This window comes from Haliaeetus leucocephalus, unplaced genomic scaffold (genome assembly GCF_000737465.1).
Source record: "Haliaeetus leucocephalus isolate CR32 unplaced genomic scaffold, Haliaeetus_leucocephalus-4.0 Scaffold1000, whole genome shotgun sequence".
Taxonomy (NCBI): Eukaryota; Metazoa; Chordata; class Aves; order Accipitriformes; family Accipitridae; genus Haliaeetus; species Haliaeetus leucocephalus.
This window is the reverse complement of record NW_010973436.1, coordinates 3,390,245-3,410,819: the sequence shown is the minus strand read 5'-3', so window position 1 is coordinate 3,410,819 and position 20,575 is coordinate 3,390,245. Positions and strand designations below refer to the sequence as shown.

The window sequence follows — 20,575 nt, the reverse complement described above, 5'->3', positions numbered from 1 at the left end:
ATAAGAAAATGTTGTTGATGGGTCTGATGTGGCTACATGATAGCAGGCTTTTTGCCATTATATCTGAGATTATTTTGGTTCTCTATTGCAAATTCTCTGAAAATAAAGCTAGAAAAAACCCATAACAATAGCTGAAGAAATCAATTTCTGGCTTCCTAAACAGGCTTGCATGATTGCATTCTTCACTTCCTGTCCCAGCTTCCCATGTTCTGTTCTTGCATATTGTTATTTCCTTTTTTTTTTTTTTTTTTTTTTTTTGATCATCACTGCATTGATCAACTCTGGAAAGAATTAATGACTGACACCCTTGTGCTTTGGGTCATTTCCGAGATGTCAAAAGTGTTGGTGTGGGGACCATACCATTAAGGTCTGAAATGATACACAACAGGAAAGACAAATGGTTAACATAATAAGCTTCAATATACAAATTCAACTCCTTATTTAGCCTGTTTGACTCTTTGAAAGCACCTAAAACTTTGTATGCCTAAATTCCTCACAATGCCATACAGAGTGAAAGTTCTGAGGGCCTCAGATCCTTATGTAATAGAAGTTAAATAACTAAATAGACAGGCTTACTGGTATGTATTTCTTTCTGCCTACAAAGCTGAAGAAGATCTACTATAATATGATATGATGAATTTGAGCATGTTTCTAGGGTCAGTTTATCTCTATGGATGGCATCAGTCCTCTGTCACAAAATGTAAAAATGTAACTGCCTGATTTAAAATAAAGACAGAAGAAATATTCTCAAATCTTTCTAAATTTGTAACATCTTACAGGTATTTTCCTTGTGTGCAAATAATGGAGATTTGCTAGTAACCTGAACTGTCTACTATGAAGGAAGAATTATCTTAAGACCCAGTTTAGACTGGCATGTTTGGTAGTTAAATTTGGAAAGCATCAGTAGCCCATCCAATCTCCTTCTGTTATGCTCAGCTGTGGAACCACATTCAGGAATGGTCTAACTTACGTACAAGCAGCCTCTGGACATGTGGGACATTGCAAACCTGGCCATGTCTTCAGATAAGCCTGACAGAGGCACCTAGTTAGTGACCCAGTTTTATATTGGCTGTTGAATAGTGGTATAGACATGTATCTGGCTAATGTCTCACAGGTCCTCCCAGCTTATCTTTCATTCAATGGTAGCAGGAAATAAAATTGCAGCATTCTAGGAAATGGGCTTGTCAGATGGACAGGGCACAGCTCACAGAATGTAAAAGGACAGGAGTTTTTTCTAAGACTGAGGCTATTAGTCAATACCTTCCATTCCAGTTCCTCTGTACATCTCCTCTGTCCTTCTACAGGACGTCTAGTTAAAACTCACTCTAAATCTAAACATTCTCTGCAGCCTATGCTGAAATAGTTATTTGTTTCTTCTTTGTCTCACTTCAAAAGCAGTGAACGCTAAGAGGACCATTTTCATCTCTAATAGGGAGCAATCTAATATCCATATGACTAATGCCTGGGCACCTTCATCTGTTACCTGCTGTTCACTGCAAAGAGCTCTTGCCCTAAGTGCCCTAAGAGCACTATAAGAATGGAACAATCATATAATAAATTATACTGTGGAGATTCTGCTGAAGTCATCATAGTACTATGCCATCAAGTGCCTTCCAGTAGCAGTTTTGCAAATTCGGTAAAATTTGCCAAATGCCTAAGAAGCCAGGGAGACTTGAGCAAAAGATTAAAAGGACAATGTTTTATTAGTCACTATGTAAACCATCCAGTTCTGCTCCATGTCTTGAAAGACCCACAGAAAGCAAAATGGGAAAGTAAACTGCATTTTGGATATAGTACAAACCACAGACCAAGGAGTCTCCTGCTAGACAAAGTGAAGTTGACTCATTCATACCTTTCCTCTTCCTCTGGAAATCACTGAAACATGAGAACATTTTTGGAACAAATGATTGTGTCTAACTCCTCCAAGTACAAAGAATCAGCAAAGTGTTGTTGAATGAAGAACCTAAAGAAACACAAAACCCAGCTTACCAACCCTATTCACTTCGCATTAGTAGTACAAAATTTTATTAATTCTATTCACTTTAGAATACCTGTTCAATTGTTCTCAACTTCCTGCCTAACTTTCCTCCCATGCCTAGCAATCGCAAATATTAATTACCAGAAAGGAAAACTAAGCAATAAAAGGCAAGATCCTGGCAACCGTGACTAGCCCAAGATTAGCACATAGAGGAACTTCTCTCCAAAGTGAGAGATTGCTTTAAATTAGTCTGCTCCTGTTCTTGTTAGGGAACTGAAAAGAATTTCAAATTAAGAATAAAGCAAAAAGCTGTAAAAATCAATATCCGAGTAGCTTTGTAATCAGATAACCTATTATGTGCTAAGGGCATTCCCTCCAAGCCTGTGATGCCTGCTTACTCCCTTGGGCTACTGCCCTTCATGCTCTTCTGCATCCACGAATCTTCAGCTGTGAGATCCTTGAGGATTTATTCCGCTCTATTTGCCAACAATCACACTTCCAGCATTTCTGCATTTCACCATGATTGCAAAGCTGCCAGCAATGCAGTGACAGAAAACCAGGCCAGCTTTCTTCAGGACCCACACTAACTGCCAGCATGTGAGGGTTTTGCAGCACCTAACAACAGAGTCTGAGTTAGGAGGCCAGATCCTGTACATTTGGCAGAGGGAAAAAGGCACCTTCAGAAGATATTTCCAATCAGCAGGACCTAACTGGATGCTCTGAACTGCCTGCTAGAGGAACTTCCATCTCACCTATGGGTGCAGCATCCTTGTAATTTCAACACTTAACATAGGCAGTATGGTTATGCCCCATTGTATCTGGCATTAGAAGTACACACCAATTTTCCATTGGATCTCTGAGACCACTTCAGTGTAGCTAAATACAAACTCATCCAGTATTTCCAAGCTGTTTTACAGCTAGCGTAAAGATGTCACTCACAGTTGGTTCACTTGGAAAGCACTATTAAGGCATCCACTGCAGGAGAAACACACACAAGTGTTTGGGGTAGAACTTGCCTTTTTTGTTCTGTTTGTTGCCAGCTAGTGACATTCATGTCTGCTTTCAACCTCTGCTAGCAGAGAGATCCTTTTGCACCAGTGAGGGCAAAACCAGGCCCCCTGAACTACAGCAGTGACTAGTGTTCTTTCAAGATAGCATATAGCTACAAATACCTGTGAAGTTCAGTGTATCCCTTCTAAAAGCGTGCCCATCCCAAGAACACAGGGGAAAAAAAAAGGCAGATGTAATGTTTTGCTTTTTTATGGCTGCTGTTAACCCAAAGAGCTTTGCAAACTGTAAACGTACACAGGAACTGTCAACAATACTACAACATACAACTATTTCATACCACACAAAGATTGGCTAACAGTGCGAGACCTCAGCCTTGATTATTGTAGTGAATGTTTAAGTTACGATACTGCTGAGAGATCCTGAACAGCACATGTGGAAGAAACAGCATGCCTGAGAGGGATTAGCAGGCAGACATGGAGCTATCTCTTAAACCTTTCAAAGCCTGCCCAGTCCTCTTAAGAGGAAACCCTCCTTTTGGGCCAAAACACAAGAAATAAAACTCTTTCCAAGGGTGTCCATTCAGTCATGTTTGGCCAAAAAAGATAATGAAATGATACTTGGGAATTTGGGGACAAGAAGAAATCACCTTCCTGGAAGGTAATCAAGAATATAAAGGAATGAATGTCTTACAAGGAAGAGCATTCAGGTAACATGATGTTGGATTGTCATCTCTTACACTTATACAACTCTGTACAGATCTACCACTGCACCCATAGGACACTCCCTGTGCTCCAGGGCAGCTTCTATATAATCACTGGATTCTTCGGCATGGCCTTTCAGGGATAATTACTCAATGCAATGAACCCTGCAGCAAGCATGCAAAGAGAGTGAAACGACACTGAGGCACGCTGAGCATTATGCTGACTAGCTGTGGACAGGACATAGTATGACTATTGGGCATATTCCTCTTCATTATTAGAATGATAATTTTTTCTTTCAAACAAAAATTGCAGTGCATCCTCTTTCCTCCCACCCCAGACTCATCAAACATTTTCCTCACACTCAAAGGACATACCAAAGCAACACCAGCTGGCTCAAAGAAGCCTGCCTTCCTTCCTTCCCCCAGCTCAGTGAGGCCATTTCCCAACTCCAAGCACATCACAGCAGCTTCCCTGGGCTCAGAGCTGAGAGGCAAGGCCTTCTTCCATCCTTCCTGCAGCCCTTTCTCCGGCAACCCAGCTCCTGCATGCAAACCACCCTACAGCCACCATCTTGAGGCACTACTTCAGCCTGTGAGGAAGAGCAGCAGGGCAAGATGGAGGCCCTCTTCACCAGCCAATCAGAGGTGACCCAAAGCAATAGCCATCCAATCGGAACCCATGTTGGGACATCCCAGCTTCCCTCAGCCAGTCAGCTTCCAGCACTCACCAGCAGCCAGGCCCCAAGGGCGGGCAGAGCAATTCCCTCAGGCAGCAAAATGGCGGGATGGGGATGGAGGGGAAGATGAGCACCAAGATGTCCAGGCCCTTCTCCACAGAGCTGAAGAGCAGCAGATGCACCCAGATGTCCCCCAGGCTGGAGGCTGAGCTGCCCTCATGGAGGGCAGGAAAGCTCACTGGCTACCTAGGCGTTTCTGAGCAGTGCTAAAACCACTGCCTGCCCTCACCGCTCCATGTCACTGCTGCCACTTGACTGAAAAGAGCAGAAGGTCTGAAAAACAGAGCCAAAGCTTGTTCTTGGTTTATAAATTTTTATTAGCTGGATAGTGTACACAGTACTTACAATTGCATCTATTAAAGACCAAAATACACTTGAAAAAATGCATCATATAAAAAAAATTATAAACTTTTAACTATATACAAACTTTGCCTTACATTACATTAATCTCAGTACCCTCCCACACCCATTCACAAAGAAAAGATCCCCCCCCTCCCCCCCTTTTAACATGCAAGGCCTTAAAGCCATTTAGCATCACTTGAGGACCATTTTCCACATCCCATTCTTTACACTCATATAAAACTGGTTTTTGATCGGTTCGCCGCTCCAGTGCTCTCTGGGTCAATCGACCACGTTTCTCCCCGAGCCTCTTCTTTTAGCCTCATCCATTCTTTTATGCACTCCTAAAGTGGAGTTTTTGCTCAAATGTATCCAATCCACAAAGAATTCTCATTTAATTACTAGAGAGGTTTGAACTTGATGACATCTCCAATTTAACAAATTTACCCAGGAAAAGAAAGCAGACTTTTTTGGTAACGTGGTGCTGACCAATAACTCCAATCTCGCCAAGCAAACACTACTTTTAGAAGTGATACACATAACCCAAAGCAAATGAAAAAAATATGACAGTAGCACTCAGGCTTTCACATCACTATTTAAAGTATTAACGATAAGACTTCCTATATAACACAAATCCATAGGTCTTAATACACATTCTACAACAACGGATTGGAGAACCTATATATGAAGGGCTTACTGGGAAAAACATTCTAGCTGTTTTGAAGAAGTTTACAAGTTCTTCAAGGAGTCATTACTCATTAAAAAAAACCCAACAAACCTATGTCAGAGCAATAATCTTGCTTCCCTAACTTCCAACTCTCAGAGGGGGTTCTCCAGGACAGAGATTAGCCATCAGCTGAAGAGCAGAAACGTTATAGAGAGGCTGTCTTACTCCAGCACAGAAATATTCCTCCAGTACATGAATACTGCACTGACAAAATGTACAGATGCTCTAAAAAAAATATTTACAATAATGCTGCAAATTAATCTAAAGCAAATTTTGTGTTATTCCTTCACTAAAAGAGAGCTACATATTTCCTGAAATGGGTGACCTCACAAGAAATGCTAGGTGAGGATTTCATAGTCGCCAACTGAAGAAAATAAGCACCATGCTCTAATTGGCCAAGTATTTTAAGGCAGAAGCAACCAAAGGCACCAAAGATGCCATCAATGCAATGGAGGTAAACAAATGCCTTTTAAATCATTAGAAAAAAAATCCTAATGTAAGATTTGTGAACAGAGCATTAGATTACTAATATAACTTCAGACAAAATCGAAAGAAAGATTTATTTGCATGTCAAGAACTAGGCCACCTCCTCCCATAGCTGCAGGTGTCACTGTGTGTCAAACAACTTCTTTCTCAGCTTTAGTTCACCATGTCAGCTGTGGTAAGGGTAAGAACATGGAACTAAAAATTCAGAAAAATGAACTGAACTCCATATAGAAAATCCAGCTGCCTACCTACAAATAACAAATCTGCATTTTTTTCTTTGTTCTTTCACTGGCTACATACCTCCCCACAGGTGGTGGACCTAAACATTGTCATCCTTAGTATCTAGACAGGCATAGCCTTCCTCCAAGATTGTCTGCTGGCAATCTAGAATCTGACATTTCTCCACATTTCTGCTCCCTCCTCTTGCATTCCTTCCCATCTTCTCATACTCTTAGGTCTAGTATTTTTTTTCTTTTATCCAAAATAAACAGAATTTTCCAGGCTCTGTCTTTTTGTATCCTCCCAGTCTTCTACAACCTGCTAATTTGTCCTCCATTTTGCATTTAGTCATAAGCTTTCAGTAAATGCTAAAAACATAGCGGGGAGATAATATGGGTTGTATTTTCAAGTTGCATTTACTTTTTTTGTCACTTGAAAACAGAGTTCACTGAATTTAAACCAGTCTCACCCATCCTTGGCTGCTTTCCTCAAAAACACCTCAGCCTCTGCAACTTTACCTACTCACGTTCATAATCACCTCCCTCAGTGACAATGCCTGGCAATATTTCCAATCCCATGCTTAACTGCCATGATGCAGTTTTATGTTTTAACTACAGAACACAAAAATTGGAAGAGATGGGACTACAGCAGGCTGGTGATATGATACACAGAGCATCTGTAAAACTCATTCAAGATGGGAGGAGACAAGCATGGAAAGATGCAAGTATCACCTGTTAAAATGTTATGAACTACAGCTTCCATCACCAAATTTCAGAGTAGTAAGAATGGAGCAAGCTTAAAATCTGTAATGAGCTATGGAACTAGAGATAAAGATATGTTTTGTCGAGATACTCAGCCAGAAGCCAGCTATAGGTCATGAAAAAATAATTTTTTTTAAAATGTAAGTACTCCTCCTTCATTAAGTGCTACTTTTTTTTTTTTTTTTAATTTAAAGAGGATAGTCTATAAAAAGCCTGAAAGGTTCATCGGTTCATCAATACCTGCCTTCATTTGTTTAACAATCCTTCAGTTGCATCAGGGTAAGATGAGTTGCCCTGTGCTTCTGCTGTCATGAATGATCCCTCACTCTGTGTAGAATGAAAGAATTGTAGAACTGATTTAGAACAGACATCAAGAAACACCGTCACAAAGAGGGTCAAGTGCTATCGCTCTGAGATTGCAGATTTTGTGTCTTCTGCAGGAACCATGCACTGGACTGGCAGGTTAGAAGGAAGATTTTTTTTTAAAAAAAAAAAAAAAATCCTTTGGAAGGGACTCACTCAAAACTTTTAATCCTTTTTATGCTAGCATCAACTTTTCTTCCAAAGCAACAACTACTGGCAGTAAACACACTAAAAACCACCCAGAGATTGCTTTTACTAATTAAATCCTTATCCCCACAACACCCTCTCCCGTCTTACTTCTTGGAACCGATACACAATATATCAAGTCCTGTAATAATCTTGAAATATTTCTATCATTTTGACTGGATGGCGGAACTTTTCCCAGAGAAGAGCTTGCTGTTTACATATTTTACAAGGTGGAACTTAAAACAATCCCCTTTCAGTTTCTGCCAGTTTCAGAAGTGCAGATGCAACAACAGGGAACAGTTCAGTTGACAATAAAGTCCAAAGGTGTAAGGAGTGAATGTAAATAACAAGTCTCTGCTGGGAAAACAAAGTACTGTGGTATAGCCACGTCAGTGCTGGTTGCTATAAACTGGATTATGTCTCTGTACAGAAGGGCCATAACTCCAAGAGGTCTTTGCTGGCCCTGCTTCAGCGTGCCAGAGTTATTGCTGATCACTGAGTCAGTGGCACACTCTCACCCATGGCCAATCTTAATGCAAGAGATGTTTAAAAGAAGAAGAAAAAGGCATGAGCAGTCAGACTCTGAAATCCTTGTGCTGGATCAGAACAATATACCAATAAAGTCGTTAAGTTTCTATCTGTTGAGTCAACTGCAGTTAAAATCTTGACCACATACTGAAAATGTGGTGTGTGTTCTGTAGAAAAGGATAGGCTGTGATATGGTGATTGTCCCATTGAAAGACTCGCTTGATACACTGGAAAGGTAGGACAGACTTGCAGAAGGGACGGGAATTCTATTCAGTTATTTTTTTTCTTTAAGCAGTGGTTAGGAGACTCTGATCATCTGTGTCATTGCTTCTTCATTGGCCTGAGTTGGATCCTACAGATACAAAATACATACCATGTTGTAACTTCAACATTTTTCCGTAACAGCAGAGAGATTCACACACAGCTATCAAGAGGAGATACTCCTGCCTCCTCCCTTGATCTCTAAACATACCATATTTTTCCCGAGTTTTACAGGCCAGTGTAGAGAATGGGATATATAAATCTTAATAGTTTCTAGTAATGTGTTGTTTCTGGTAATAGGGAAGACCTAGTACAGGTCTAGGATTTGGGAAGGATTCTACTTCAGGATAAGAAATATTCTTCTGCTAAAGCTACAGGACTGCTTTAAAGCACTAATCAACAACAGAATTTGGTAATTCTACCCTGTTGTGTCCCTTCCTTGGAAAACCTGTCTTGTACTTTTAATGTAAATCAATATGCAGCTAAGAATCAGATATTCACATTTGTTAACTTTCCATCAGGTGGTGTCTCTACCTTTAATTCATGTCCTAAAAAAGTACTTCTGGTATGCAACCAGAAAGCCTGCAAAGACTGTATTTCTTAGGACAAAAAAATACATTCTCTGTTTGTAAAACAAAGTGAGTACATTTCTATCAATATTACTATGATTTAATTACTCAAGGCAAATAGACACTTGCTCTCTATGAGAAGTGAGACAGAAGGTTTCTTTACAATGCCTGAAACATAAATTCAAAGGCAGAGCGGGACAAAGGTCAGCAGCCTAGCCCAAAAAAGAACAAACAAAATAGTACAAAGACACCTCTGAAGTGTATTCTGAAGAACTGAAAGTGGCAGTTGTCCAAAGAACAGATAAAATTCTACTTACCTGCATATGAGGGCTGTCTTTTTCCTTTGGTGAGAAGAAACGTCCACCTTCTCCCCGCTTCCTGGCCATGGCATGACGATGCCGAGATTCATGCAAGTATTTCTGCAACAATATGAAGGTGGTAATGAGAGACTAGCCTTCTATTTCAAATTCAGTACTTTCAGTAGGGAAAATTCCTGACCACTAGCCAATCCCCATCCTTCCCCTTTGCCTGAGGAGAAAGTGTTTACAGTAAATGCCCATTTGCAATACAGCTACATACAAATTCAACAATTAAAGGCATGCAAAGGAAACAGGACTGCCACCAAGGGACTTAAAAAAATTGTTCTGATGTAGCTCATGGGGGAAAAAAAAAAAAATAAAAAAAAAATTGAAGAATACTTTAAGATTCTAGTCCCCATTTTCCAGCACAGGTGGTTTTCTGTGCCTTTCTCATAGAGCAACCCTGTATTAGATCTGAGTTATATTCTCACCCTTCTTTCTTTGGGAATTTTTCCCTCCGCTTCAAGCTTAGCACGTGCCTGCCTTCTCTTAAGGATCCGGTGATACTGCTTGGCATTTACATAGAGGGGCTCTTCTTCCAGCATCTCTGCTCCAGGCAAAGGTATTCTCTGGATAGCTGGTACTGATCCAGCTCCAGGTACCATCTGTAAAGAGAGTATGTTTTTAGTACTTGTAGCTCAGAACACAAAGTAAATGCAAAAAAGTAGTTTAAAAAAAAACTTTAAAAGGGAAAGTGTTTGGGTTTTGTTCAGATAATGCATCTACTTAAATAAAAAGGAGTAATAAAGTTGTTCTCAAACTGCAGAACAGACTTAAATCAATTACTTGTAAGTCGTGCTTCTTTTTTTCTGACAATGGTACAATTTCAATACAATATACAATTCTATGACCATGTTACTGCTTCTTGTACAATTAAGCATACAGGACATGCCCATTGCTTCCCTTTCTTTTTGGTTATCACTTATTTAATTTATATGATAATTTCAGATAATTTTTGTAAGCAAATATTACTTGTAGAGCTGCTGACATCTAGTGGGGACGAACAATAAAATTCAAGTTAAAAGGCCTCACTACAAAGAAATAAGAATTGGCAGAAAAAGCCCTCATGAATCAAAGAAACAAATACTAAGGGATCCTCAAGAAAAGCATTAGTTGATTCAATCTTTTTAAACCTCTGCTTATCAGTTAACAGCTTATTTTGAACTTCCGTTTCTAGATTTCTGAACTCAATAATCTACTGTGGGAAAGTACAGAGTACATAGATCACAATAGGACACAGACCATTAAAACTGAAAACTTATATTGTTTAAACTTTAAACTAATGGTAGCTACTGAGAAGACTGACCATATTAAGGTAACATGAATCTCAGACAACAGTTTGTGTACTGACATCTTAAACGTCAATCTTTATAAATATCAATGGAAAGTTAAATACATACCATAACCATTCCACCTGAATTGACAACATTTCCAGCAACTGGCAACGTCACCGTGACAGTCCCTTGTCCACTACTGGTTGTATTGGTGTTGGCTCCCGTTTGGACAATTTGTGCTCCAGCCAAACTGGCTGCTGGAATGGTGATCATGCCTGTAACAGGGACTGTAACTTTAAGAAAATAAAACACACACACAAAAAAAAAAAAAAAACCAAAACCAAAAACACGCACACAAAAAGAAGGGAACACCATTAGTCCCACTTCTGTTTTTTACTCATTCATCCTTCCATAACATGCAAAAAGATTCAGAAAAGTATTGTAAGTTATTAAATAAATTCCATCACCTGGTCCTTATACTTCCTATTTTTTGCATTTGTATCTGCACAAGTAATCCCAGTGTCAGATAAGAGATCATATACTCTAAGGTGTAAAAGCAAACTTAAGCGTTTCTTTTGTAATAGCCCTTGCCAAAGAAAAGAGCCATTTTTTATTTTTCTGGGGAAAGAACCACAGACTGAATTCCTGTATAGTAACATAAACATCTCTTCTTCCATTCTCTATGCCAACAATTCTTATCACAGCACTCACAGCACTACCAGCATTGCAACTCAATGTTTTCTTTGACAATAATTACAAGGCAATAAAAACCTATCGAAGAGATATTGAGAAGTCCTGACTTTCACACCAAAGCTCATACCTTGTTGGAGAATGGTTCCATCAGCATTAACTGGCTGATAGACTATGGTCTGGCCTTCAGCTGCTTGTGCTACCTGTTGTCCTTGAACTGCTATTTGTTGCTGGGTCTAAACAAAACAAAGAACACAGTAACTTTACAAATTGCTTATTTTTCAAATTCTACAATTCCTGCATTAACACATGGTGCTTAAGGTGTTTCAGGCACCTATTTCTTTTGCTTTATTACCAGCATCAAGAAATAGGATGGAGCACAAACCAATTGAACTGTAGATAAAATACCTAAAGCACATATAACACACTTTTTCTTACAGCGTAGTATTTAATATTGAAAGAAACAAGTTCTAGGTTTCCTATCTCACTATGAATACGTATAAAGGAAGAACTACTCTGCTCAGAAATTTAATTTTGGTCCTAAACAAAAGAATCAGCAGAAAACCCAGGTATGACTAGACTACTTCACAAAATGGCGCAAGTATGAAATTAGCAACACTTCATGTTTTCAAATTTCAACAAATAGACAAAAACAACCATGAACCAATAAAATACAGAAACACAATGGATAAAAACATGCAATCTATTTATTCTGCCCCAGAGTTATGTATGAAAACACTACAAAAATACGAAATTCATTCTCAAGTTCTCCTCAATATTAATAATTCCTCCTTTTTTTTTTTTTTTTTCCCTTTTTTTACTTAACCACACCTTAAGTCATTTGTCAAGTTTCTCTTCCTATTTCTCTCAAGAAAACCCTTTCATGCTGGTGCAGTTACCTGTGTCTGGCCAGCAGTAACTGCAGTCTGTGGCTGCTGTATAATGATCTGCTGGGTCTGGCCCTGCTGCCCCTGTACCTGCACAGCCTGCCCACCTTGAATCTGAATCTGACCTGGCTGGACCAACTGAATCTGTGGAAGAAAGAGTCAGAAAGGAACATTAACTATGCCTCTTATTTCTCCCTCCTTGGCCTCAGCATTACCAGATCATCTCTGAGGATGATTTACCGTTGCAAAGAAAAAGAAAGCACTGATTCTTCTCTTTTTCCATTTTAAAATGAAGAGTTTTAATTTATTCCTCCCTGTGACACAGCAGTCACAAACATACAGAATAGAGGAAACATAACATGCTAGTGTCATTATGCCCTAGCAGTTCTCCACTGCTTACACAATAAAAGGGTCAAAAGAAATAAATTATTCACACGAAACTAGGAATAATACTACTCAGGTGAAAGAAAAAAGAGGACTGATTTAAGATATCTGTAGAGTGTTAATTATGCAGCATACAGAAGTACTCTTGGATACACATAAAAGTTGTTTTCAGCTTTGCAGAAAAGTCTTTCCACCAATGTGGAACATTTCTTAGATTAAAAAAGAGGAACTGGAATATGGCTTGAAGCTTGTGCTTAAAAACCCAGTTATGGATTTTCCTCCAACAACCAGACTGTAGAGAACCTAACACAAAATATATTGTTTTTCAACAAAAGAAATTTTAAATAAACACTAAATAAACCTCTCAAAACACCAAGACATCATATGCCTTCCTGGACTGTGCTGAACTTGATTCCTAAATCGCATTCTCAAATCACTAGAACACTTTCATTATGCCACTGTTAAGAGTTCTTCCCCTTTGCTCTTGAGGAACACACTTTCAGCACCTGTTTAAATTTAAAAACTGTCTTTTAGACAATTATTTCAAAATAATTGCTTCTAATAAAATCCATCTTCTATACCTCCTACAGTATTACCTTCTGTGCAATGGAAATGTTTAAATTCACCTTCAGCCATCACATATTAGATTAACTCAAGCACAAGAGCTATTTTCAAGAAGCTTTCTTAAATAAATAAATTGTCTTTCTGAGCCATAAATTGAGTAGGCATCAGACCACCAATTGTACTGCAAGGGCCAGTTAAAATAAAAAACCCCTAAACAAACAAAAAAACCCAAACCAACTCCAGCTGTATTTTAATGGACTTCATTTAAAAGGTTTGCACCATCCCATAAAACACAAAAATCAAATACACAAAGAATTTTCATTGCATCCTTAACATGCAGCTCACTGCCAGATCCATAGCTGGAGAACGACCGCCTTTGCCCAGTTTATTTTAAGAGTGCTGAGGCAAACGTACTATCTGACAAGGTGAGAACATCAGCGTTCGTTCTCTGCAATTTATCTTAAAATAAAATTAGGGTTATCTCACCTGCTGCAGTCCCTGAGTTCCAGAAACTGGGACTTGCATGATTGTCTGGCCCTGACCCCCAGGCACAGCCTGCACCATGATCGGCTGGCCAGTTGATGTGATCAGCTGACCTCCGCTTACTTGTACCATTAGTGGTTGACCCTGGACCTAGGAAACAGGAGAAAAAACAAACAGAACAATGAAAAAGTCTGGTGACATGAAGCCAGAAACTGAGGTGGCTACCACGTGAGGCTAAATGCTTACCTATTTTAATGCGGTGACCAGAGAAACTAAGCAACAGTCACTAACCTGGGTTTATAATCAGCATCAAGTATCTTTAGTTTCTAAAAAATTTTCCATGATGTGCTACTGCGTTTAGTAAATTATCTTTTTCTGTTGCAGTCTAACCAAAACTTCCAAGTCTAATTGCAATAAAGCATGAAAAGCATGGCTAGATTTTCCAGACACGATAACCATCTTCGTGCACAGCCCGAGAGCAAAGTGTAATAAAAGAAACTTCATTATCCACATCACTATTACTAATCTTTAATTGGGGTTCCTAATGAGAAAAAGCTCTAAATAAGCTATTCTGACAGAGAGATTCTGAGGTAGCTTCAACTCTGTCCAATTACATGCTTATAACATTTTCATTTCCTAACGAATATATAGCATGAGATGGTCTTAGAGAATCCTTTCACGGTTATTAAGTGAAATTATAAATGTAACAACAGAAAATGTAGTTCAGTAAGGAAGAGTGAAAGAAAATAAGCAGTAGCCACTTCTTCGCCGAATAAGGCTTACAGTGGATTTATAAATTTGGCATAAGAGTCTCTGGACCCTTGGACCAGGTGTATCTCTGATCACTAGGGAAAAGGCCAATGAAAAGAAAAGCAAGGGGAAAACCTCTCTGTTTAAGCACCCTCACCTGCTGAGTCCCCAGACTCCCCAAAATATATCTTTAAAAACACCATACCTCCACAGCTTAAATGTGAAATGGGTCTTACGAACTAGGTAATCACTCTTTACCATGCTCTGAGTTGTTTAGAAACAAGAGCAACACAACATGATAAAAAGTCACCAAGTTCTTGGGTTTTCTACTTGTAAATTTTCAAGAATATGCAATAGCAAATGCTCACTCTTCAACCACTGTAAAATACCAAGCTAAACATCAGTACAGATTTTCAGCACATACTGAACTACCTAAAAAAAGCTTCACTTTGCATAGTTGAAATATCTTAGTGAATTATATGCTAACACATCCACGGAAACAACCACAGTTGTACCTCAGTGATCAATGCCCTACATAGAATATTGTGACTTTACAGGTCACCTAATACCCTTGCGATACTGTTCTGTTCCTCAACCTTGTAACTACTGCACACAAGTCCCTAACAAAAATCGGCAGTATTTGTTTTGAATTACAACAGAGAGAGATAAGCATGCTCATTTCAGCCGCAGAGAAGCACAGTCAGCAGTACAATATCCAATAAGCAGAAAGAAAAATGATGCATTCCAGGATTCTTGTTAATGTATTAGAGCAAGAAAAAAAAAGGGGGGGGGGGACACGACATGTAACGATGACCAGGAGGCCACAGTGACCCAAGCAACTCAAGTCAGCCAGCTTTTCATATTTTAACTCTGAACATAAAAAATGCTGTGTTCAATTTTACACCTGGCAAGACGATTCTAGCCTCTTAGAACTCTCCTCCTCTGAAGAATTAAAAAACAAACAAAACCAAAATACTGAGTGAAAAGCACACCACTAAACTGCTATGGCCATCCAGGGTTTATCAACTCCTTCAAAAGCCTCCTATGTGAGCTAATGAAATGAAGTTTGGAAGACAGAAAATACTTGACATTGAAACAAATCAGGGTTTGAAATAACCTTGCATTTCTATCCAATTTGCGATCTATTTACTGTTAGGATACATACTTCTCCTGGGTTTCCCTGTGTTGTTCACATGTAAATAAGAAATCGGATCTCTCAATCTCACAGAGGCCAATATTGTCCTCAGGTGCCCTTTTTAATCACAGATGAAAAAGGCTCACTCTTCAAGCTCATGGGTCATCCACCTCCTCTCTGTCTTTGTTTCATATAGTGAAGACACAGAACTACTCACAGTGGATATCAGGAATCTAATCTCCTTGAAACTACGGAAATCTTTGGGTTATATCTCTTGACTGTTACTTCCTCATCTTGGTGGGTTTTCCTTTTAAGTCTCATTTCAACCACTATTCACTTTCAGAATTACAGCAGCAGGAATTCATGAATGCATCAGGGTTTCTGGCATGCGCCTGAGATCCAAAGAAAAGCTATAACCCCATGCTCTTCATGGAAAACCCTACAGCTAGCATAAAGCACAGATACTACTGCTAACAAATCTTCCTGTTCCTATTTCAAACCCTGGAAAAAACACAGCATTAGATATGTGGCAATGGTGAGAGTCATGCAGTGCTCACAAACACAATTAGAGAGATCACCACTACCTGGAGGGTCTGGACTTGCTGGCCTGAGGCGGATGCCACCTGGGCCTCAGTCTGCAACTGGACAGCAGTGACACCACCCTGCTGCTGGGAATAGGAACAGGAATAGCTTGAAACATGGAAATGCACAGCTCTGACAAGAGATGACGACACTTTGCTGGAAGAGGGTGAATTTAAAATTCATACACACTGCTCTTGGAACATAAGCAATGTGAATATGTTTAGCACACCTAAGAATGGAATACCAACAAAACTGCATGTGATACTGACAGGCTTCAATATCCCAAACAAAAATCACTTACAAAGAACAGGAGAGGTTATTTTGCAGAATTTAAAATCTCAGCTTCACTGTTTTAGACTGCTACTTTTCTGCTTAATGTTTCCTTTCACTGTGCAGGTTTCTTCCTGTGAAGGGGTTCCAGACTTTTGTCAGACTTGTTAGTTACAATAAAGGCCATAAATTCTTTTCTGCACAGAACAGCAGCACAGATGACTACAGTCTAAGCTTCATCTATGTCACCCCTGCATCAATGTCTTCCCACTACTGACCTTGAAGGACAATCTTGAGAGGTTGCAAAAGCAGTTAAATCTAAAAGCCTTTTCTATCTTTAGCCTCTTCAGTAAGAGTCCCAAAATAATCTGCATTAACTGTGTTAGCATTTGGGAGATGAAGGACATCTCTCTACTAAAAGCTGTACTACAACGGGCCTGTTAAAAAAAATTACTTCAGAAAAACATTTCATGTCAAATACAACACGGGCTTTAAGAGCATGTACTGAAAATGAAACAAGCCAAAGTATGTTTTTACCTCCCTTCTACCTACAAAGTGTCAATAAAACCAAATATATCTTTGGTTATCTGCTGGAAGCAGTTTTTGGTAAATCTTAATATATAATTTTTTTAACCTCACGTGCAATCTTGTTCTGACTGAAAAAGTCAACTAAATTCAATGGAAGAAGCTGGTCCCTGCTATCAAACACTCAAAACAGGCTGATGACAAAGCAAAGCATATCTCACTGAAAACATAATCCAGTGGCTCATTCATTTGCATGACCAACTAAGAAACTCCTCTTGCCTTGAAACAGAACAAACGTAAGATGCAACAAAAAATTCAGCTGCAGCACAGCTCATCTGAAAATGCATTACTATATCTGAATGGGTGAAGCTTAACAACAGTAAAAATCTATAAACCCTTAAAAAACCCAGCCCTACTCATCTGCACATTATAACATGAACTAGAAACTTCTTTCTGAAATGGGTGAATTCATCCAAAGCTACATGTTTTGTTGCAGTTCCTGTACTGTGTGTTCATTTTGATTCACCTGTAGTTCTAAAACAAAGGATCTCAATAAATACTTATTTTGAGAAAGCTGAAGAAAGCCCCTATGGGCTTGAACAAAACCTATTTCAATTTGGCGGGGGGGGCACAGATCTACATTGTTCCTTGTGGACAACTGACCATTTCTATTAATATTCTCTTTCCTCCATTGTCAGAGACGATTTGTGACTTTCCTCATGTCACTACCAGTTTGCAAACTCCCTACTACACTGAAATTTGGTAACTTGTATACCTGCAATTTTATTAATTTAATTTTATAATAAGTATTTTTTTAAAAACATATTTAGTCTGACTTCAAGCCTAGTCAGACCACTGACCACTGATCAGGTGACAGAAGTCAGATAAATACCTATCCAGAGAGTATCACGAAGCATCTTGCTGGTTCTGTGAAACTCTGAGAAGTACAGTCAGTTCTGTAACTCAGCATTGGCAACGCCAGCTCACCCGTTATCACTTTCCATACCTGCTGCTGGATCTGTCCAGCCTGCACAACGATTTGCTCTGTGGAACTGTTACTATTCGCCGTGTACTGCTCCATAGCGCTTCAGTTCCAATACGGTAAAAGGCACACCTCAGTCTGGGTATCTGGCAAGACAAGTTAAAAAAGCATGTAATTATTGTCCCAAGATTTGAAGATTTGTATTCTCTTACAATAGCTGAAAAGCAAACCATCCACTGACACTGAGGTCAGAATCACACAGTAAGAGCCACTGTTTAATCAAGGACATACCTCCTTCCTAATGTCACCTTACTTTCAATTAAGTAGCAAAACTAGAATTGTAATTTCAAGAACATATAACTTGACTGAGAAGTATTTCAATCTCAATTCTGTCATTATCTTCAGTGAATCAAATAGTAGCTATGATCCTGTTTCTCTTCCTGTTTTACCCCTCCAGTCTGCATATTCTGGGCTACAGACAGTTGCCTACACCATATATTGGTGGCGGAGAGGGATGAGAGGGGTGTAATCACTAAAAAAAACCCTCACAAAATACAAAGTTGAGGTGTAAAACCAAACTACATGTCACGAATTCAACAAAGCTAAGTGAAATTGTCTCTCCTTCCCCAACTACGCAGCACTCCCTCTGCGTATCTCTTCTCTTCCTACTTTCATATATTTTGAAAATAACCAGCAGACTTCTCCCTGCCTCCATCCTTTTACTGCCTCTCATTTCTTGGACCCTTGCCTACACATATGAAGAACACACTATTGAAAAAAAATACTCAGTTCCATTACTTCCTTCTCCTTCCCAGTTCTTCTCTTCTCAGGTGATCAACAAGGGAAGAATTCTTACTATTACTTTTAATGAGGTATTTGATTTATGCTATGACTGAACAAGTACCTCCGACATTAGTGAAAAAGCAGCCTGTAACTTTAATCTGCAGTCTAAAGCAACAAAAATCCAGGCTCCTTCAGTTTTCACAGAAATGTACACAAAATTTATTCACAGCTTAAACTAACTGTAACAGTTGCTGTAGTTACTACTGTAATGACACCTCTCATGCTTCCTGCTCTTTAACTTTAAAACATCCTTTGTACTTCAGTGTCTTGCATTTATCTTAAGAACACTTCATTTTTTCATCAATGTACTCCTCACCATGGCCTAAGAAGACACACAATGATTTTACATTTTGTTGTTTTCTTGCACATTAACACCAAATGTCGCTTACCTACAAAAATAAACGATTAACTGGTATGTATCATGACAGACCAGAAGCATGCTCATTACAGGGGGCATAATACTCAACCATAATAACGTAAGAACCTTCTCAGTCCCTGTCAGATCTTTTGTTCAGAATAAGGATGTAATGATGCTAACCCTGGAGATCACAAAGATAATCTGAGTCACAGCACTGAAAGGCACTACATTTTACTGCAATTTGAATTCTATCCTTGGCCCGTTTACTAACAGTTTTTCACAGCCTGCCAGAATAAAAGAAGATAAATATTCTTTCTGAAGATGATACTGCCTCCTAAGGTTCTCATTTCAATTTTGCACTGCATACTTAATTTCTGCCCTTAATGCCTGCGGGCCTGTCAGAAAACAGCTCCCACATTTCATTCTTCAGGGAAGTATTTCAACAGCAAGCACAGGATGCCAGTAAACTGTATTTGCCAAAAGTTCTCTGGCTTCCTTAATGCCACAACCAATAATCAAGCACAGGAGTACTTCTACTCGGCCATGCTTCTTCACAGACCCCGGTACCTGTCTTGTTTACGTAAAATATTAGCAGCATTGTAATCCTAGCTCTCTGCACCAGCTGTGGCTAGCCAAAGTTACAAACAGAAGATTTTATACGCGCTTGATCATAGTCTCCAAGGGATGACTTCATTCCCTTCATTAAAACCCAGAGCAACAGTGTTACTGTATCAAAGTTAAATTTTAAAGATTGGTCATCTACTTCAATGGCACGCTCCTCCTACAGCTGATCTCACCAGTGAGCCCCTCCTCAGTCCGCCCTTGTCTGCACTGAAAATGACTTAGTGTTCTAGTTCTATCAGCATATATTCATATATATATAGACACACACACATATATATAAGGCTGTAGAAGCTACATCAACAACAGTTCCTTCAGCAAATAAGCTATGCTAAGAACAAACTAGCATGATAAACCATGCTAGGACTTGAGCTAGCTTGAAAGCATCGGTTTTAAATGCGTGGCATCCTGAAGCAATGTTACTAAATTGGCAGAAGTTTCTAGGGCAGACCCTGTCAATCTACCCACACGATCGTTGTCCTCTACCGACACCAGCAGAGGACAGAGACCCGCGTGAAGCCGAAGGCAGGATTTAACTAAAGAGCAGCACAAACAGGCCACAGTCCTCCCTCCCACTGTTCTGCAGTACAACACATGTGGAACCCAGATTTTGTTTCCCACCTCCTCATCAAACATGCAAGTCAGGGAGTTCTCCCAGGGACGTTTTTATTTTATTGCAGAAAGCCTCGGACCTGGGGACCTTCTCGGCGGGCAGAGCCCCCGCGCTGTGCTCAGGCGGACGAGGCAATGCCCTGCAGCTCAGGGACGAGACAGCGAGGCGGCCCCGGGGGCCCCCCTCGCTCCCGCAAAAAGGGCAGTTTCTCCTCACGGAGGAGCACGTGGCTGGCGACATTTGGCGTCCAGGTGCCTTGAGGGGAGGCGGGAGGGGGAGCGCACACACCCGCTTCACCGGCACGCTGGCAGCCCCGGAGAAGAGGAAGAGAGCGGGGGAGGGGGGGCAGCGACCTGCTCTCGGCGCCTTCCCCCCCACCTCCCCCGGGCA

The 20,575-nt window shown here is 39.8% G+C and overlaps 1 protein-coding gene across 5 annotated transcripts in view; it reads right to left on the bottom strand.

The window, feature by feature from the left end:
- Nucleotides 1–7,450: 7,450 nt before the first annotated feature.
- NFYA (nuclear transcription factor Y, alpha) overlaps nt 7,451–20,575 on the bottom strand; it is a 13,815-nt gene continuing 690 nt past the window's right edge. The window contains exons 2-10 of one of the 5 annotated variants that reach the window (XM_010584698.1): nt 17,775–17,896; nt 15,973–16,059; nt 13,510–13,656; nt 12,088–12,219; nt 11,319–11,424; nt 10,625–10,773; nt 9,656–9,829; nt 9,183–9,284; nt 7,451–8,387 (exon numbers count right to left, since the gene is read on the bottom strand). In XM_010584698.1, the coding sequence (XP_010583000.1) occupies nt 8,334–8,387; nt 9,183–9,284; nt 9,656–9,829; nt 10,625–10,773; nt 11,319–11,424; nt 12,088–12,219; nt 13,510–13,656; nt 15,973–16,059; nt 17,775–17,849 (1,026 nt within the window). In that variant the 5' untranslated portion in view covers nt 17,850–17,896 and the 3' untranslated portion in view covers nt 7,451–8,333. Of the gene's footprint in view, nt 8,388–9,182; nt 9,285–9,655; nt 9,830–10,624; nt 10,792–11,318; nt 11,425–12,087; nt 12,220–13,509; nt 13,657–15,972; nt 16,060–17,774; nt 17,897–20,575 lie in introns of all 5 variants that reach the window. The other 4 variants (XM_010584697.1, XM_010584699.1, XM_010584700.1 and 1 more) reach the window with 4 other exon arrangements.